Source organism: Dreissena polymorpha, chromosome 6 (genome assembly GCF_020536995.1).
Source record: "Dreissena polymorpha isolate Duluth1 chromosome 6, UMN_Dpol_1.0, whole genome shotgun sequence".
In the NCBI taxonomy this organism is placed as follows: domain Eukaryota; kingdom Metazoa; phylum Mollusca; class Bivalvia; order Myida; family Dreissenidae; genus Dreissena; species Dreissena polymorpha.
The window spans coordinates 938,184-958,468 of record NC_068360.1 but is presented as its reverse complement, the minus strand read 5'-3'; the positions used below and the strand labels follow the sequence as shown (position 1 = coordinate 958,468).

The 20,285-nt window shown below is 35.6% G+C and overlaps 1 protein-coding gene across 1 annotated transcript in view; it reads left to right on the top strand.

The window, feature by feature from the left end:
* The first annotated feature begins 446 nt into the window (after nt 1-446).
* The window catches only part of LOC127834548 (reelin-like), a 36,506-nt gene continuing 16,667 nt past the window's right edge, over nt 447-20,285 (top strand). The window contains exons 1-14 of the mRNA XM_052360529.1: nt 447-453; nt 2,215-2,392; nt 4,448-4,647; nt 6,288-6,364; nt 6,903-7,062; nt 9,304-9,424; nt 10,456-10,676; nt 11,622-11,737; nt 12,631-12,795; nt 13,573-13,726; nt 15,775-16,033; nt 16,562-16,703; nt 19,319-19,426; nt 19,939-20,113. Coding sequence (XP_052216489.1) covers nt 2,267-2,392; nt 4,448-4,647; nt 6,288-6,364; nt 6,903-7,062; nt 9,304-9,424; nt 10,456-10,676; nt 11,622-11,737; nt 12,631-12,795; nt 13,573-13,726; nt 15,775-16,033; nt 16,562-16,703; nt 19,319-19,426; nt 19,939-20,113 — 2,024 coding nt within the window. The 5' untranslated portion in view covers nt 447-453; nt 2,215-2,266. The remainder of the gene's footprint in view (nt 454-2,214; nt 2,393-4,447; nt 4,648-6,287; nt 6,365-6,902; nt 7,063-9,303; nt 9,425-10,455; nt 10,677-11,621; nt 11,738-12,630; nt 12,796-13,572; nt 13,727-15,774; nt 16,034-16,561; nt 16,704-19,318; nt 19,427-19,938; nt 20,114-20,285) is intronic.

Below are 20,285 nucleotides of genomic sequence, written 5' to 3'. Positions count from 1 at the left end.
TTACTATTTGCTGACTTTCAACTGAATGTTTGTTTTTGGAATCATTTGTAACATTTGTCACCTGAAAAATAATATTTATGACTTAATAATTTCTATTGCCGTCTCAGATCCCATGCAACTTGTTTCTGTTGGCAACATGCCAAAAACTGAAGTTTTGTTTTGGAATCACCACATCATAATTAAAAATAAAATTTATAACAACGCAGGATCACTTTCCCTGTGTTTTCAGATCCCCTGCTACCCGTTTCCGCTGGCAACAACACAGCCAGACGCCCAGTGGTAACGTTTGGGCCCTGGATAACGTGTACCTGGGCGATGGTTGCCCGTGGCTGTGTTCTGGGCATGGTTACTGTAACAAAGGGACCTGTGTGTGAGTAGTTGACATGGTAACCTGTAACTAGGGGAACTGTGTGTGAGTAGTTGTCATGGTTGCTGTAAACAAGGGACCTGTGTGTGAGTAGTTGACATGGTTACTGTAACTAAAGGACCTGGGTGTGAGTAGTTGACATATTTAATGTATCCAAGGAGCTGTGTGTGAGTAGTTGTAACGGTTACTGTAACAAAGGGACATGTGTGTGTGAGTAGTTGACATGGTGTCTGTAATCAAGGGATCTGTGTGTGAGTAGTTGACATAGTTACTGTTACCAAAGGACCTGTGTTTGAGTAGTTGATATAGTTACTGTAACCAAGGGATCTGTGTGTGAGTAACTGACATGGTTACTGTAACCAAGGACCTTTATGTGAGAAGTTTACATGGTTACTGTAACCAAGGGACCTTTGTGTGAGTAGTTAACATGTTACAACGTATGCATGTGCCCATTCCATTTTCATAATTATGTACAATCTAAGAAGGAAATTAGTTTGTGGGGGTATACAAGAATCATGCAGTCAGTCTGTCTGATGCTCTGCCATGCTTCACTTGTTTGTATATCATGCTGCACATGTTGGTCTGTCACTGTGCACATGTACAATTTGTGCCACAAACTTGTTTCTAAGTTATCTTTCTACCAACATGAAACTTTATATATGTGTTGTGTATGCTATGTAGAAGTGCAAAACATAATTTGTGTGCATGTTGTGATATTCTGTGCAGAGTTATGTGCAAATGAACTAAGGCAAATTTTAAATACTTAATTCATTGTGCATTTTAACTTTTGTGGTGCACTGGTGTCTCAGTTTTCTGTATTTCATTATGGTACTTGTCGACGGTTTTAGATTATTTCTCTCTAAGTTGTATCTTTATTCAATGTTTTTTTTTTGGAAATAGTTTTCGGAAAGTTTACTAAATGGCATATATATTATTTGACTGACATAAGTAATTGAAATTTAGTTGCATTAAAGTATGTATTGTAAATATGTTACGTATAAATTTTGCAATTGTATTTCCAAAGAAGACTTGTTAGTATCCCAAATGTTTCTAGCATTTATTATCAATTATTAGCGTAACAGGGCTCAGCTGTGAGGGAGTCATGGGAGATAACTTCTCCATGTAATTATTAACTTCTCCCTCTAATTACGTGAACAGGAAGTGACTTCTACTCCTTTTGAGATTTACTTTGAGTCAGAAATTTACCAATAATATATTAATTTAATTAAGTTAAATATAATAAAAACACAACGTTTACACTAATGTGTTTTTGTTTATATTTGTTCAAGTTTTCCCCTAAAATGCCAAATGTGAGTTGTTTCTGATAAATCATAATGATGATGGGCATGGTGTAATGAAGGGGATAAAATAAGTGAAGAGTTGATTTAATGATGAACAGAAACCACTTCTCTGTTGGCTGAGCCCTGCATATATTATATTATCTGGTACGGTTGACTTCAGTCTAGCAAACATAACATTTGCACAGGAGCCATTCTCATGGAAAACTGGTCTTAATTTAAGTATGTATAGTGTTGTCCCAGATTAGCCTGTGCAGCCTGCACAGGATAATCAGCGATGACACTTCACACTTTTACTAAATTTTCCATTTAAAGGAAGTCGCTTCTTAACAAATATCCAGTCAAGGTGGAAAGTGTCATCCCTGATTAGCCTTTGTAGATTGCACAGGTTGATCCGGGTCGACACTAAACACATATGAATATAGCCATATACATTAGAAACTAAGCATGGTTGAGTGTTGAATCCTCTCTAGGCGGGACCATTCCTATGTGGAATCATTCTGAGCGGCCTCAAGACCCCTTCCCATGTTGCTTTTAAATGCTCTCTAGGTGTGATGATGGTTATGCTGGAGAATACTGTGTGGCATCCAGACCCCTACCCATGATGCTGAGGGATGATTTTAATCGTGACAAACCAAAAACTGACAATTGGTTGGAAGTGTATGGTGCTGAGACTTCAAATATTTGTGGGACACTCATCAGTGGCAATGCTCTGACCTTTACTGGGGTTAGTTTAGTTTAACCTATTTATTTAAGCTCGATTGCATCGAAAGCCAAAGGCTATTTGAAACTCTTTCTAGTAGATTTTTGGGGTAGATCCAGTACTATAAGTTTTTGGGGTGATCTTAAGAAAACTTTCACAGTGGGTATGAAACCCATGACCTCTTGGTTTCTAGGCTGACATCAAATCCACCGGAACATGCCAACCTAAGTGGGATTAGTTTGCTGTTTGGTGTGTTAATTGTTGGTCTTTCAAGTAACCAATATGTTTTTGTTATGTTTTTATTAGGAAATATAATTATGAATATGCACTTTATAATGTATTACCTACTCAATTCAACCTTGAGGTATTTCTATACATATGGAGATTTTTCAACTTTTTTTTGCATAAAACATGAGATATTGTTGGAAAGTCAAATAATAAAATACATACTAAATTAACGGCTTTTCATAAGCTGGAAAAAAATCAAAGTTTGAAGAATGTCAAAGCATATTAACACACTATAGACTTCAATTTTGTAATTAACACGAGTCACTTCCAGAATAATAGAAATTGTGTGGTAAGATAAATTTGTGTAAATTCAGCCAACAACAACCTTCCTTATTCCAAAGAATTTAAGAAATTATGTCACGAATATTAGTGTTGCTGTATGCTTGTTAGTTATGTATGGTCATACACATCATAAGTGTTATAGTATTAAAGGGGCCTTTTCACAGATTTTGGCATGTTTTGAAGTTTGTCATTAAATGCTTTATATTGATAAATGTAAACATTAAATTTTAAACGCTCCAGTAAAATATAAAAAAAATAATTTAAAAAGGAAAAAAAAGTAGCCCGCAGCAGGGCTCAAACCAGTGACCCCCGGAATCCTGAAGTCAAAACGCATTAGCCAACTGAGCTATCCGGTCAAGCATCCATATTTGCGTAATTTATACGCTATATAAGGAATATTCGTAGTTTCACATATTTAAACAACAACAACAGAACTCTCTAAATTAGTCAATCGTTTCGCGTTGCAACGCTTTATAATTTTAGGTTTTTAAATCGTAAAATGATGCATATAATGGCTATATTAGACCATGGCAAATGTTCAGTAATACTGTTTCCTCACAAATATCATAACTAAACTAAAAATTTGCGATTCTGAAACAACTTTTTTCAATTTTGTCAATTTACCAAACAGTGAAAAGATCCCTTTAAGGCCAAATCTGGACATTGTAAAAAAACTCATTGGCATTTGTGTTGTAGACCTTAATATTATCATTTCTTATGTCCCCCACTATAGTAGTGGGGGACATATTGTTTTTGCCCTGTCTGTTGGTCTGTTGGTCTGTCTGTCTGTTTGCGCCAACTTTAACATTTTGCAATAACTTTTGCTATATTGAAGATAGCAACTTCATATTTGGCATGCATGTGTATCTTATGAAGCTGCACATTTTGAGTGGTGAAAGGTCAAGGTCAAGGTCATCCTTCAAGGTCAGAGGTCAAATATATATGGCCAAAATCGCTCATTTTATGATTACTTTTGCAATATTGAAGATAGCAACTTGATATTTGGCATGCATGTGTATCTCATGGAGCTGCACATTTTGAGTGGTGAAAGGTGAAGGTCAAGGTCATCCTTCAAGGTCAGAGGTCAAATATATGTGGCCCAAATCGCTTATTTTATGAATACTTTTGCAATATTGAAGATAGCAACTTGATATTTGGCATGCACATGCATCTCATGGAGCTGCACATTTTGAGTGGTGAAATGTCAAGGTCAAGGTCATCCTTCAAGGTCAGAGGTCAAATATATGTGGCCCAAATCGTTTATTTTATGAATACTTTTGCAATATTGAATATAGCAACTTGATATTTGGCATGCATGTGTATCTCATGGAGCTGCACATTTTGAGTGGTCAAGGTCAAGGTCATCCTTCACAAGTTCAAGGTCATCCTTCAAGGTCAAACGTCATATAGGGGGACATTGTGTTTCACAAACGCATCTTGTTCATGTATATATTCCAACATGTACAGACAAGCCAGTTTTGGCTATTTATAATTTACTGGCCTTTCAAGGATCAACTCCGCATGGCAGTCACTCGAGACCTTGACACCACGATGCTGACCTCGGTAGAATTCTACTTCCTGTTTGGATGCAATGGATCCAAGATGGAGTGGCCTAGGAAGGACAGTGTGCTGCTCCAGTTCTCCACAAATGGAGGGATTACGTGGAAACTTCTCAAAGAGCTGCACTACAGGAATGACACCATAGCAAGGTAAACTGAGGTTTTTTTTAAACAAAACTGCAAAGTTTTGCATAGTTCTGTCATTGCATATTGACAATAATTAATGGTGGTTTTGGTATTTAAAGGGACTGTCAACCAGATTGACGAAAACAGAAAAGGTCTGAAATACTGTATTTCTTTACAATTATTAGTTTATATTGATTAAAATATCACGACTGGTATATTACATTACTTGAAAAAAGTTCATATTTTTAGTATATTCGGTAATAAAATTTTGCGATGTGAAATCGAAAGTACATCACGAAAATAGCTGATATAACGATATACTCACTATAAATAACGCACATAAATTGATAATTTTATATATAAAATATATACAATTCACTATGCATGCACAAGTTGCATACATGGGTTTACCACATGACGCTCAATCTACTTGCGTTATTTATAGTTAACTGGTAGTTACCTGATAGACACCTGGTAGACAAACCCAGTAAAATTGTATTACTGAATATACTGAAAATATGAAAACTTAACAACTTTTTCAAGTAATGTCATATACCAGTATTTTTTACAATTATAAGTTTATATTGATTAAAATATCACGACAGTATTTTAAAACTTTTCTTTTTTTGTCAATCTGGTTGACAGTCCCTTTAAGTGAGCTACGTACCATTCTAGAAAAAAATGTTAAAGGTCAAATTTGGCCATAAAACAGCATACTAAGTCATTTTTAGCCAAACATTAATAGATTTTAATTTTAACATAACTTTGCACAAATGCAAACCATCATAAGAAGACACATTTCACGTAACAATAGTCTCCCTACCTTAAATGCCAAGGTCACACTTAGAATTCTGAACTCAAATTTGGTCTATCTTGTGCAGATTTTTATGCCCCCTTCTTTGAAGAAGAGAGGGTATATTGTTTTTGGCCTGTCTGTCTGTCTGTCTGTCATTGTATTTGTGTGTCCCAAAACTTTAACCTTTGTTAAAGTTTTGCAATAACAAGGTTAAAGTTTTGCAATAACTTTTGCATTATTGAAGATAGCAACTTGATATTTTGCATGCATGTGTATCTCATGGAGCTGCACATTTTGAGTGGTGAAAGGTCAAGGTCATCCTTCAAGGTCAAATATATGGCTTCAAAGCGGTGCAGTAGGGGGCATTGTGTTTCTGACAAACACATCTCTTGTTTACTTTGTCATTCATCATGCAATTTTGAAATATCTTACAAAAATGACCACCGTGAGTAGAATGCATGTCAAGTCAAGGTCACACTTCAAGGTCAAATGTTGCAAAGAAACAGCTTGTAGGCACTGTAACTTTGTCACTCCTCATGCAATTTAAATTGACTTACCACAAATGACCACCATGGGGAGACTGAGTGTGGCATTTATCATCTGTCTCATTACCTCGTAGATCACTGTCACACTTAGAGGTTAACAATCACATTTAGCCAATACAGCTCGATTTAACATATATAGAATGTTTGTAGATATGTGGAATGTGAGGGCATCCATACCTCATGGGTTCATGTCTTGTTTTATTTTTTAATTCATATTTGAACATGAAAAGAAGAAAAGGTGCATTTGTTTTATTTTTAAATATAGTGATTGAAAGTTAATTAACTAGCCATACAATATCAGATTGCTTTACTTTACTCTGTAGGTTCTTCAGTATTGAGTTACCCATGGATGCCCGATACAACTCCACTAGACTGCGATTCTGGCAGCCTCACAGCCCAGGTATACAAACTTAAAAAATAAATCTTACCGTGTACATTACATGGAGAATTTTCTTAAAATTGTATATCGTTTTTTGCAGATGGATACCGTTCAGTTTGGCCAGGACATTATATTAAGTTGTTGTGAAACAAACACACAGTTATATTCTTCTAATTATGTTAGAATTAATGCTAATAAGATAATAACTTTACCTTATGAAAATTTAACCAAATGTACACTTTAGCGTGTATTAAATTTTATTATTATTTCCAATAATATAAAATTGAGCTCCATGTTTGGAAATCCGTGATTAAATGCACATGCGTAAAGTATTGTCCCAGATAAGCCTGTGCAGTCCGCTAAAAATTATCAAGGACCACACTTTCCACTTTTATGAAAGTTTGGACTTTTTTTAGTGTGGAGGAAGTGTCTTCTAACAAGACTCTTATCCAGGCAGAATGTGTCGTCTCAGCCTGTGAAGCGCGAATATGTCAGAGCGTTGCCAAGCAACATAAACATTCAAATTATAATAATTAATTATCAATATTATCAACCCCAGGTAAGATGCTGTCAACCTGGGCTGTAGACAACCTGTTCATTGGACGCATGATGATGAATCCCAGCTCTATGTCTGACAACTTTGAGAGTGGTACCAGCGATACATCCTGGCTCTTTGTGAATGATGGCGAGTTGGACTCCTATTGTGAACAGAACACCAGGTAAAATATTCCACCACACTTGACCTTAGTGAAGATTGTATGGGAGGTAAATGGACAGTTTGCCACAACAACTGAGACTCTGACATACACCTTATCATCTATAAATGCACTTTCAAGGCAACTCCATCAAATAATAATGTCCATGATATTTAGTAACAAAGAAACTCAAGAATCATTATGAGGAACGTTATGTTACCATCTACTTGTCTTTTCGTGACAGCAAATTACTGATACCAATTGCATATCTGACTCAGAACTACACATCCAAGTCAGAACTACACATATCCAAGTCAGAACTACACATATCCAGGTCAGAACTGCACATATCCAAGTCAGGACTACACATATCCAAGTGAGAACTACATGTATACAAGTCAGAGCTACACATATCCAAGTCAGAACAACACATATCCAAGTCAGAACTACACATATCAAAGTAAGAACTACACATATCCAAGTCAGAACTACACATATCCAAATCAGAACTACACATATCCAAGTCAGAACTGCACATATCCGAGTCAGAACTTCACATATCCAAGTCAGAACTACACATATCCAAGTCAGAACTACACATACCCAAGTCAGAACTACACATATCCAAGTCAGAACTACACATATCCAAGTCAGAACTGCACATATCCAAGTCAGAACTACACATATCAAAGTCAGAACTACACATATCAAATTCAGAACTACACAAATCTCAGTCAGAACTACACATATCTAAGTCAGAGCTACACATATCCAAGTCAGAACTACACATATCCAAGTCAGAACTACATATATCCAAGTCAGAACTACACATATCCAAGTCAGAGCTACACATATCCAAGTCAGAACTACACATATCCAAGTCAGAACTACATATATCCAAGTCAGAACTGCACATATACAAGACAGAAATACACATATCCAAGTCAGAAATACACATATCCAAGTCAGAACTACATAAATCCAAGTCAGAACTACACATATCCAAAACAGAAATACACATATCCAAGTCAGAAATACACATATCCAAGTGAGAACTACTCATATCCAAGTCAGAACTACACATATGAAAGTCAGAACTACACATATCAAAGTCAGAACTACACATATCAAATTCAGAACTACACAAATCTCAGTCAGAACTACACATATCTAAGTCAGAGCAACACATATCCAAGTCAGAACTAAGCATATCCAAGTCTGAACTACACATATCCAAGTCAGAACTACGCATATCAAAGTCAGAACTAAACATCGAAGTCAGAACTACACATATCCAAGTCAGGACTACACATATCCAAGTAAGAACTACACATATCCAAGTCAGAACTTCATATATCCAAGTCAGAACTACACATATCAAAGTCAGAACTAAACATCGAAGTCAGAACTACACATATGCAAGTCAGGACTACACATGCTCAAGTCAAAACTGCACATATCCAAATCAGGACTACACATATCCAAGTCAGAACTACACATATCCAAGTCAGAACTACACATATCCAAGTCAGAACTACACATATCCAAGTCAGAACTACACATATCAAAGTCAGAACTAAACATCGAAGTCAGAACTACACATATCCAAGTCAGGACTACACATATCCAAGTCAGAACTACACATATCCAAGTCAGAACTACATATATCCAAGTCAGAACTACACATATCCAAGTCAGAGCTACACATATTCAAGTCAGAACTACACATATCCAAGTCAGAACTACATATATCCAAGTCAGAACTTCACATATCCAAGACAGAAATACACATATCCGAGTCAGAAATACACATATCCAAGTCAGAACTACATATATCCAAGTCAGAACTACACATATCCAAGACAGAAATACACATATCCAAGTCAGAAATACACATATCCAAGTCAGAACTACACATACATAAAACAGAAAAATGATTGAGCAGGGTCAGCACTTAGAATGGGCAATGCAAAGAATTAGGGGTTGAAACCACTTTAAAGCTACATAGGCTTGGTTTTCAGAGGGAAATCAGAAATTTATTTTCAACAATATTGTGGATCGTTAAGTACTAAGCATATTTGCGCATATGCTATGTGTGTATGCCTAGCATAATCAGGTGAAATATGTCACCAATACTGTAAATTATATTTCATTATATTTATCATTTAGCATATTATCATCTTGAGTGTAATATTATAGAATATAAGAAGATACTTGTATAATAATTAAGGAATTGCTTTACCAATATGACGTCTGTATGGCTAGATCTGACAGCATGGGGGCTGGACAGACAGCGCTCGTATTCCGTCAAGGGCATGACATGGGGGAGCACTCTGTGATCACACGAGACCTCAATGTGGGGCCAATGTCTGTACTTCAGTTTGATGTACGTACTGGCATGTATTGATTATTTACAAATCGTGTACATAGTATTGGTTATTCACCCATTCCCGCTTATATAGACACTTTGTCGTGCTTGTAGACCCTTGGAAAATTAAATTTAATAAGGCCCTCCTTACTAGGTTAAAGCTATCAAGCTTAATTTCAAAACCTAAGATACCCCGGTACTGATGAGCAGCACATATCATCAAACCTGAACAGACTGCGTGTTACTTGTAGACTGTACTGGTTTTATGATGGTTACATATAGTCATATTCACTTTGCTAGTGAGCTAGAATGGGTTAAGATGCAAGTTAAAATAATAGATAATGCATGGTAGAAAATGTAATGTTTTAAAAATTACCATCTGTTTTGACAACATGTGCAAAAGTATCAAGTCTAAAATCAGTAATAATAAGTAACAATCAGATTGGTATGACAAGTTAATTAAATACATGTACTGACACATCTATAATCAATGCTGCCTTCTAAATTGCTAGTAATTACTTTGGTTGATCAGTATACCCCTTGTATCTATACTGTCAACTTCTAAATGCCCTATTTTCATACACTGTAACTCCAATATAAGGCGGATGACGGGGTCCAAGCCACGCAACAGCGTATAAACAGAAACCGTTATTAGTTTTAATCCCGCTTGCACTTAACTTATTGAAATTAGCGCACCGAACTGCTCTGATAAGGAATACATGTAATAATCACTGACACCCGAGTTTTTCACACTTTTATTTACATTACACAACAGATTAACACCAATTAGCTGTCAGTGTTGTTTAACCTCGAAGCGATTAAAATCGGTTAAACGGATGGTTGAAAAAGCAATCAAGATATGATCGCCGCCATCTTTGAATTTTCTGAAAATACATGAAGTTGCATAACATGGATTTGAATCAGAAATGGAAGGTTGGGAAAAAAAACGGGATCCAAGCATCCCCTGCGTTATATTGGACTCAGCGTTATAATGGAGCGCGTTATATTGGAGTTACAGTGTATTGTCATGCCTGTACATGTGGTTCCAGATCAATGTGGGCTGCTCATCAGAAAGTACTCACAAGTACCCGGTGCATTTGGAGTACTCTTCAGATGGAGGTAAAACATGGAGTCTGGTGGTACCTAACTGTGCCCAAGTGTTGTCTGTTAGTTGTCATGACAGCATTATGCACCCTAGCATATACTACGGGGGAACTACAAAATACTGGCGACGTGTGTCTATACCACTGGATAATCTTTATGTTTGCGGGTAAACATTTAAAATCTTTTTTTTTGTTGGTATGGTTTCATCTTCTGTTAATATTTACCTAGCTTTACTATATGTACCTGCGTGTAAAATGTTTGTATTTCTTTTTTTGTGACGTGTAAGCTTAAAATAAATCCTAATGTATTTTTCTTTGAAAACTATTGTATATATGCTCTACTTAAGGTTTCACAATTTTCCTACTCTGGTATTATTCAACTGTTCCTTTTTATATCCTCTATGAAAGACTTTGGCCATTGAACAGCTAAAAAAGTCCTGTATCACCAATAATTTGCCAAATATTGATGGATTTTAGAATAGCTTGGCGCAAATGTAACCATTATTACACAACATGTCTCATGTAACACCTATGGCCTTAACCCTTCACCACTCAGATATGTATTTTGACACATTTGTAGTCCCTTAGAAAGTTAATTGTAATTAAAGACCTTTCTGACTAGATTAAAGTTTTAAAGGCATCATCTAATAACCCTTAGATACGGATGAGCAGCAAACAGCATAAAACCTGAACAGACTGCTAGTTACTTGCAGGCTATTCTGGTTTTATGCTGGTTGCAAAAGCCATTTCACTTTACTTCTTATGGGGGAAAGGTGTAAATCAAAGGTCAATTTTGCACTTATAGTTAAAGGATTAAAACTTTCCACAAAACAGCCAGTTGGGACTGTAAGATTGTTATTTTACTATGCAATTTTAAAACTATATACCACAAATGACTGACATAAGAAGACAGCGTTAAAGGTCAAATTTAGAGGCCAAAAGTCATATTGCCCATAAAGCTCCTTGTTTTTTTATACATATTTTCAAACTTAAGTGAAATTTAATGCATCAGTGTCCTATAGACGCATGTCTTGTTAATCTCTTTTTCCAGTATTACTGGATGACACAACTAATAATATTTTTCAGCAGTTTAATTTGTTCTTTCCTTTCAGCACCCTGAGATTTCGCTGGTACCAGGGATTCATACCTGATGAAGACTTTGGACCTGAGTGGGCGATAGACAATGTGTTCATAGGGATGGCTTGCATGCAGCAATGTCTTGGACATGGTAGCTTTCAGCCTAATAAAGTTTTGATCTTATATATGAAAAAAGGTCACTTTGTGTTCATTTCTTTAAATCAGTGCCTTTTTAAAGCTCATATAAATATTTTACACAAAATGCAAATAAATTCATTTAAATTCAGGTAATACACACATGGAATAAGATTCAACTCATTGCTTTATTCCAAAGTTAATAGATTGGGGATGATAAGATATTTATCTACTCAGCCATACATGATGACGCAATATAAAGCCATTGAATGTTAAGATACTGCTCAGATTTTTGTCTTCACTTAGAACGTATTACTTTGAATGACATGTAAAAACATTCCCAACAATTAGTGATTATCATGCAACCCAAAATGTTAAAGAGTGCATGATGTCTAACATTTTGGTGAGACTGAAATTGACCTGTTTAACTCTTTAGTGCTTGAACCGAATTTTAAAGGCCTTTGCAAACAGTTTGGATCCAGATGAGACGCCACAGAACGTGGCGTCTCATCAGGATTCAAACCGTTTGCTATTCTGATAGTATTCTTTGAAAAAAATTCAAAGAAAATGCTAATTTTTAAAATTAAGCAGACAACATTTTAGCAGATGACAAATTTCCCAGCATGCAAAGGGTTAAGCCAGCATCTGTCTAGCACACTACAAACATCACAGTCATTACACTTACATCTTTTCTGTACATATTTAAAGAATATATACATGTAAATTGATTTAAAAACAGCAACTTTTTTTTTTTAACTCTTAAGTTTATTGTCAACACAATGTCAATTAATGTTAAGTGACTGCAAATTGGTTGTACCATTATCAATGATAAGTACATTTGATAGTTTAAATTGATGTTATTTCTTTCTTGATATCTATCAGTCCCTTACACGTCATTCCATCCTCCAGGTGACTGCAATGGCAGCATGATATGTTCATGCGATGCTGGTTACCACGGTGATGCTTGCCAGTCCAACCAATCACTGCCAGTGTACATGAAAGAAGGCTTCCGATTGGCTGATGGACTAGATGATCTTCCAGAGATCCTCCATGTTTTAGACTCATTCAGTAGCTGTAAATTAACCCTTTACCACATAGATAATCAAATTAACCTATTTGTAGTCCCTTAGAAAATCAAATTAAATGAAGGACCTTTCTTACTAGATTCATGTTTTAAAGGCTTCATTTCAAACCATAAGATACTGATGAGCAGGAAACCAAGGCTGTTCTGATGTTTATGATGGTTGCATAGAGCAATTTTCACTTGCGTCTCATTGGGAAAGGGTTTAGCTCTCAGTGTGTTCCATGTTTTTGTTTGTGAAGAAATGTGTTTTTACATCTTTTATTGCATTGAATGCAAAAATAGATAGAGAATCTTAAGTTTCAACAAATAACTGATGAGAGCACCTGATGTATTTATTATTGTTAGTCAATATCAGCTTTTATTTTTTAAATAATGTTTTACAAATCTTTGTGATTTGTTGGCTTATAAAGATGGGTTAAATTCATTCTTGGATATCATGCTTATAATTAATTCATCCAACAAATCAATAACCACGACATTATTGTGACCATAAATGTTTAAAGGACGGTATAATCTTATTGACAAAACAGTTTTTGGTGAGTTTGTAACTATCTACATCAATATTATTTATCACTTACATACACAATTATTAAAATTATCTAAAATGTTGCATATCTACTGGAAACAGAATTGTATTATATAAACAGGTACAACTATGTTTACAGTGAAATTGAGAGTCAAGTCATTTTACAACTGAGAACATGGAAACAAAATATCACCAACACATAATAACATGTTGAGTATTGTTTCTTTTCTCTGGTTTTCAGCCAATAAGCTTCTGGATGAGAGGAAGTGGGCCGAATGGAGTGGTGGACTGGTTGCCAAGGTGTGCGGTCTGCTGCTGGACGGCCACAGTCTGGTGTTCCAGAACACGGGGGAGAGGGTCCTGGTAACCAGGGAACTGGATCTCTCCAAGGCAACGTAAGTAACACACTCCATTAAATTGCTGTAAACTATCCTCCCTAGAACTGAGAAAATGCAAACTGCAGTTTGCAACATTGAGGTCTTGCAAACAGCAGGATTCAAAATTGAGGCAATTCAAACTGCATTACTCAACATTAAGGCATTGCAAACTGCAGTACTCAACATTGAGGCATTGCAAACTGCAGTATTTTAACATTGAGGAATTGCAAACTGCAGTATTCAACATTAAGGCATTGTAAACTGCAGTATTCAACATTGAGGTATTGTAAACTGCAGTATTCAACATTGAGGCATTGCAAAGTGCAGTATTCAGTATCCAACATTGAGGCATTGTAAACTGCAGTATTCAAGATTGAGGCATAGCAAACTGCAGTACTCAACATTGAGGCAATTCAAAATGTAGTACGCAATATTGTCGCCATGCAAACTGCAGTTTGCAACAATGAGGTGAGGCAAACTGCAGTACACAATATATAGGCAATGCAAACTGCAGTATTTAACATTGAGGCAATTTAAAATGTAGTACACAATATTGTCACCATTCTAAGTGCAGTTTGCAACATTTTGGCAATGCAAACTGCAGTACACAAGATTTAGGCTATGCAAAATGTAGTACACAGCACTGTGGCAATGCAAACTGTGAATTTGTTAAGTACTGGTGATTATTTTGAATCTTATCTCTTGACTTGTAAGACATTTTCATAAGAACATATATGGGCAAATGGAATCCTTATATACAGTGGAAACCCTCTAAACCGGATCCTCTCTATACCGGAATCCTCTCTAAACTGGACAAATTGTCCGGTCCCATTTTTTTCCCCTATAAAACCATGCGTAAAATATCTCCTCAAGACCGGAATCCCCTCAATTCCGAATACCGGTCATTCTTTGTATCAAACTTGGGTCATTCCATACGTAATTGTTCCTCTCTAAACCGCTCAGGGCCGGTTTATTGCACCTTAGACCTAGTGTCAAAAAGTTGTGAATAGCGGATTAAAGACGCGTGAAATTTATAAATGTGGTCGAAAAAATTGCAAACTGTAAAACTCGCAAAACAATTTAAAGATACTTGTCCTGTGATGTACACATCGATCAATAGAGGTGATAATACTGATTATAATTACTTGGATGTGTTGTTTTTTATGTAGGAAGCCATGCTAAATTTTAATAATCTTAATGCTATTTAATTTTGTGTTATTTATTACAATTTCTAATTTAGTGTCATATAAAATGGTGATTTGCAGAGTTATTGAAGCAGTTACATTAATATATTCATTTAGATTTTCAAATTGGTAATTAAGATAACTAAGACAAAAATGTCCAAACCTCCTTCTAAGCAAATGCGCGTGGAATTGTCTCTTCAAGACAAAATCAAATTGATAAAAAAATAAGAGATGTCCCCTAAACCTACACTAAAGATGCTGTCAAAGAAATATGGAGTAAGAAAATCGAAGATCGGGGATATCGTGCGAATAAAGTAAATTCACATAACAAATGCATACATGTATAAAATAGTTTGTTTTTCAGGGTGCGTTGTTTGGTTACTGATATTGCTGATATATGTAAATACACTATTAAAATTTGCTGAAAGTGTTTTTTCCACATAAGGCTATGTAAACTTTCTGAAAGTAAAATAGTCAATGTCCCCTTTAAACCGGAATCCTCTCTAAACCGGAATTTCTTCTGGGTCCCGGGGTTGTCTGGTTTAGAGGGGTTCCACTGTATTCACAATGTTATTGTTATGCCACATTTAAACCAATAGAAAACAAGGTAGCTCTGCCAGAGCTTATACAAGGTTGTTTGTCTGATGTTCTTATAATCTTGGATTCAATCCCAGCCTGGGTACTGAACTTGTTTTTGAACTGGTCATGAAGTGATAATTCCTGCAACCATTTACCCCTGATCTCTGATTCAAGTATGGCAAATGACACTAACTACTTGCCCAAATGTATGCTGAAAAGTGTGAAAAGCCTCACTGACAACAATGACATGCATGAAATTTGTTTGAAACAGCGAAAAATACATGTAAACAAACGCAATTTCAGTACTGTCCAGTTTTACCTTCGGTTGGGCTGTGACTCCACCCCTCCTGATCCTGCCACTCCCCCAGTCTATGCCCAATACTCGGTGAACGGGGGCATCAACTGGCACACCATTGAGCAGTTTGATTTCAACACGCACAGCAACAGACCATCATACATTGTGCTCAATCTGCCTGAAAGTTCACGCTCCAAGGCAACCCAGTTTAGATGGTGGCAGCCTTCTAAAAATGGAACGTTCATGGAGGACTGGGCTATAGATGAGGTGTGTTAACCATTTTTACCATACTTCCTGATTGCTGGACAGGTCTATTTTTTGGGCTGGTAATCTCACTGTCCTTATTTAAGGCAATTTGTCCTGATATTAATATTGGTTCTGTTAGTTTACTTTAACACTTGCTATTCAAGCTCTGTTTGGCTAAAACTTACCCCTTATTCCTTTATTGCCCCTAATGGTCCTGTCTGAGGGCAGATGCCACAACAATTTTTATGGAATGTCCAACTTTGAACCTGAACAAGTTTGGCATGATGTGTGGTAAGTGACCTAGTCATGAGAAGAAATATACAAATTATAATGACATAGAAACCATTTAATTTTTGAATGTGTGTATTAAGTGTGAGTTAAAATGAACAATGAGAGAGGCGGAGATGTGTAAATGATTTAATAATATTTATAATATTATCAGAATTTATAATGTTTATTAATACTAATGACTTTTCTATTTTTGTAACAGTTGGTTAAGGAATTTGCTACATCAAATTAATATTTTATAGTTTGTTGCTTTCTATTAAGATCTACATAGGTGGGGATCATGAGGGAGAAGACATGCTGGCAGATGACCCTGAGTCCCCTAGGGACCCCATCTGGACCTTGACCCCAGGGGCAGTCATAGAACCTGTGTGTGGATCCACCTTTGATGCCTTACATTTCACTGGTAAATGAATATTTCTGTATAATAATCTTAAGTGTTATTTTATCAAATGTGATTTTATTATGATTTATTTAGTTTTGTCTTCAGTAATAATTATTATGTTTTTTAGCTCAACTATTCACTAAATATTCCAATCTATTCTACTCATTTAAATGTTTGCGTGGGCATCGGCATAATGCTCTGATTAAGGTAATGTGTAACATATACATATCAACATTCTAATCCAGGTATTTAATTGAAACATCACACATGTGTGTGGAGTCAGTGTGTGAGGTCACTGACCAAGTACCATAACTCTGACTTGCACTTTAAGGGAATAATGCCCCTGTTTGTACTTTTTGAAATTGGGTTAGGTACATGTGTCACATTTCTATTTCCCAGTTTCAACTACAGATATTCAATTGAAACTTCAGACAAGTGTTTGATTTTATTGTGTGAGGTCAATGACTAAGTTTCAGAACACTGGCCTGAAATTTAGCAGAATTATGCTCCTTTTTTGTACTTATTAAGGTTCAGCATTCACTAACCAAGACTAACTGTGACAAGCTTTATCAGGAATTTCACCATTTGTGTACTAATAAAAGACCAGTTTATACAGATATTCTGTTGCAACTTCACAACATATCTTTGTAATCATCATTAGAGGTCACTTACCAAGGCCCATTTCTTTCACCTGCAAATTTAGTAGAAATACCCCCCTTTTTGTACTTAAGAATACATAAGGAATATTAAGCTAGTCAATTGTTCCAAGAGTTTGTATCACTTTCGTGGCTTGTGTGATGACGTATCACACTCGAGGCTCCGCCTCGAGTGTGATGCAAAATAGCACAAGCCACTCGAGTGATACAAACTCTTGGAACAATTGACTAGCGTAATATTCCTTTTATTATGTACAAAAACTAACGAAAACAGTTAACAAATGTATTTTTTACTTTAACAAAACTGACAAAACAATGACTAAAACGGTACGCCATAGTTTATTTAAGACGCGTATGAATAAAGTTTATGTAAGTTAACGTGTAAACATTTGAACCAGGTAAACACAGGTTTCCGACACGCTTACCTCAATGCCATCGTTAATCCAATTTTTATAACAATTAAGTTGACAGCTTTAATCCGATGTTTATAACAAAAACATTTAAACGATATGCACTTCCACTTTTATCTTCCATGTCTTTATCAAAACTTAGTTTAAACCACACTATTTCATTGTATTCCTATTGAAATATACATTTATGCATGATAAACACACACTCCAAAATACGTTTTTAACACATAGTTTACTGCTAAAAAACACCACGTCCGACATGTCCTTACAGAGTTTAGATAAAACTATTGTGTTTTGTCACAAAAATGACATCACACGATGTGCTACGTAATATATTTCGTAATATAAAATATTACTATTTTCGGTGCGTGTAATGTGGCGTCATTAAATGGGTCGAAGTAGTCCGACTAGTATGGTAATATGGAATTGGAAACAGCGAGTAGCGTAATACGGGATTTTTTATTTCAACGATTGATGCAACCTGTATTTTGTTGAAAGCATTAATTAGGTATATAATAAAGATTAATATTTTTGTGCAACAACTTAATATCTATCTATCAGCTAGAGGTATTAAAATTTAATATCAATATCTGTCTTAGTGGTTATATGGCCACTGGCTGAAAGCTACAACTCTTACCTATAATTTAAGAAAATGATTCTCCTTTTTTACTAATGAAATTTCTGCTAAGGCTTGTCCTTGCTAATCAATAGCTTAAGCTTGCACTGATCAACCTTGATACACTTTTGACAGCCTTCTTAGCAACCCTTCATTTGGGGCTAGTCAATTTCAATTGTTCTAAAAATATATAAATAGTTTCTTTTAAATAACCCTGCATTTGGGGCCAGTCAATGTCAATTGTTGTTAAATTATATAAATAGTTTCTTTTAAATAACCCTGCATTTGGGGCCAGTCAATGTCAATTGTTCCAAAAATATATAAATTGTTTCTTTTACATAACCATGAATTAAAGTATGTTTCTGTAATTGTGTGTAGAGGTAGTGTACATGCAGACCTAGCTGATCATTGCATTTGGGGGTCAAGGTCACTGAAAAAATGTTTCTAAAAAATGTTATTGTCCCCTACCCCTGTTTGCGCTCTGTCTGTCAGTCTGTCTGTCAGTCTGTCTGTCTGTCTGTCAGTCTCTGTCTGTCAGTCCGTCACACTTTTCTGGATCCTGCGATAACTTTAAAAGTTCTTCATATTTTTTAATTAAACTTGAAACATGGATATAGATGGCAATATGGAGATTATGCACGTCATTTCATTTTGTTCCTACGTCAAGAATTCTGGTTGATATGGCAACAACTGAAAAACCGGTAGGGGACCATATTGCTTGACAATCTCTTGTTTACTAGTTAATCTATTAAAAATCACTTAAAAAGATCAGTAAACTATAATGTGTTAATTTCTCAAGTCGTGAATAATTAACACTATTAAAATTACAATTTAAATTATGACAGTAAAAAATTAGTAGTGGCATCTCAGGTTTTGTCCCAACTGTCTATGTTAGTACAGGTCAGGTAATCTGAAACCAGCTGGTACACTGACTCTACATGTTGTTTGTTGAAGGAGAGGAGAAGCATCGGTTCGCAGTGACGGCAGATGTTGTGGTGACGGAAGGGTCCTTCTTGCAAGTGAACATTGCCCTGGGCTGTACTGCTTCAAAGACTTGCTTCAGTGAGTCTTGTTTAGAAAAATAAATATGTCAATGATTTTATTGATGACTTCTTGTTCTCTTGGCTGCCTAAGCACTCCTACTCTTCTTAACTGACAACATTTGAATTTGGATTAATTGTTCCTTATGGTATGAAATTGTGCATGTGAGTTCCTATCAAATGAATCTACAAAGTAGAATGATGGTGTTGGTATATATTTGTCATCACTTTTACAAGCTGTAATTCTATAATTTCACAAATATTTCCTTTAGTTAGTGCTTTAAATAAAAGACTATTAAAGACTTTTTTCTCATGTATCAATGTGCAGATAAACTGTTCAATCAATTAAAAATATATAATTTTGACACACCTGTGCATATATTTTAAATTGTGTGCTATCATATCTATATTACAAAAATGCAAGTTATTAACTTTATAAAGAAAATGCCATACATGTACCCAATCACTCCTTCCAAGAAATGTATACTACATGAACGAAACACAAACAAGCAAATATTATATTTTTCCATATAGACGTGAGCCTGCTGTACTCACATGACCACGGTGTTACCTGGCAACCTGTTCTTGGCTCATGTCTGCTGTCACACATGGACTGCGAGACTCACATGTTCCCTAGAGACGGTGTCTTCCTGTCTGACGTCAACACTGGCTGGACCAGATACAACATTCCGCTGCCATTTAAAACTAGGTCAGTATAGAACTCCTGAAAGAGCATTAAATGCTCACAACATGGAAACCGAAGAGATTTGTAAGTAGTACTTTTTTTTGCATTCTAGCTATGTTTATGTTATGCAAATATTTATAAGAAATGAGAAATCAATAAAAAGATGTAAATGAAGAAAAACATTACATACTTGCAA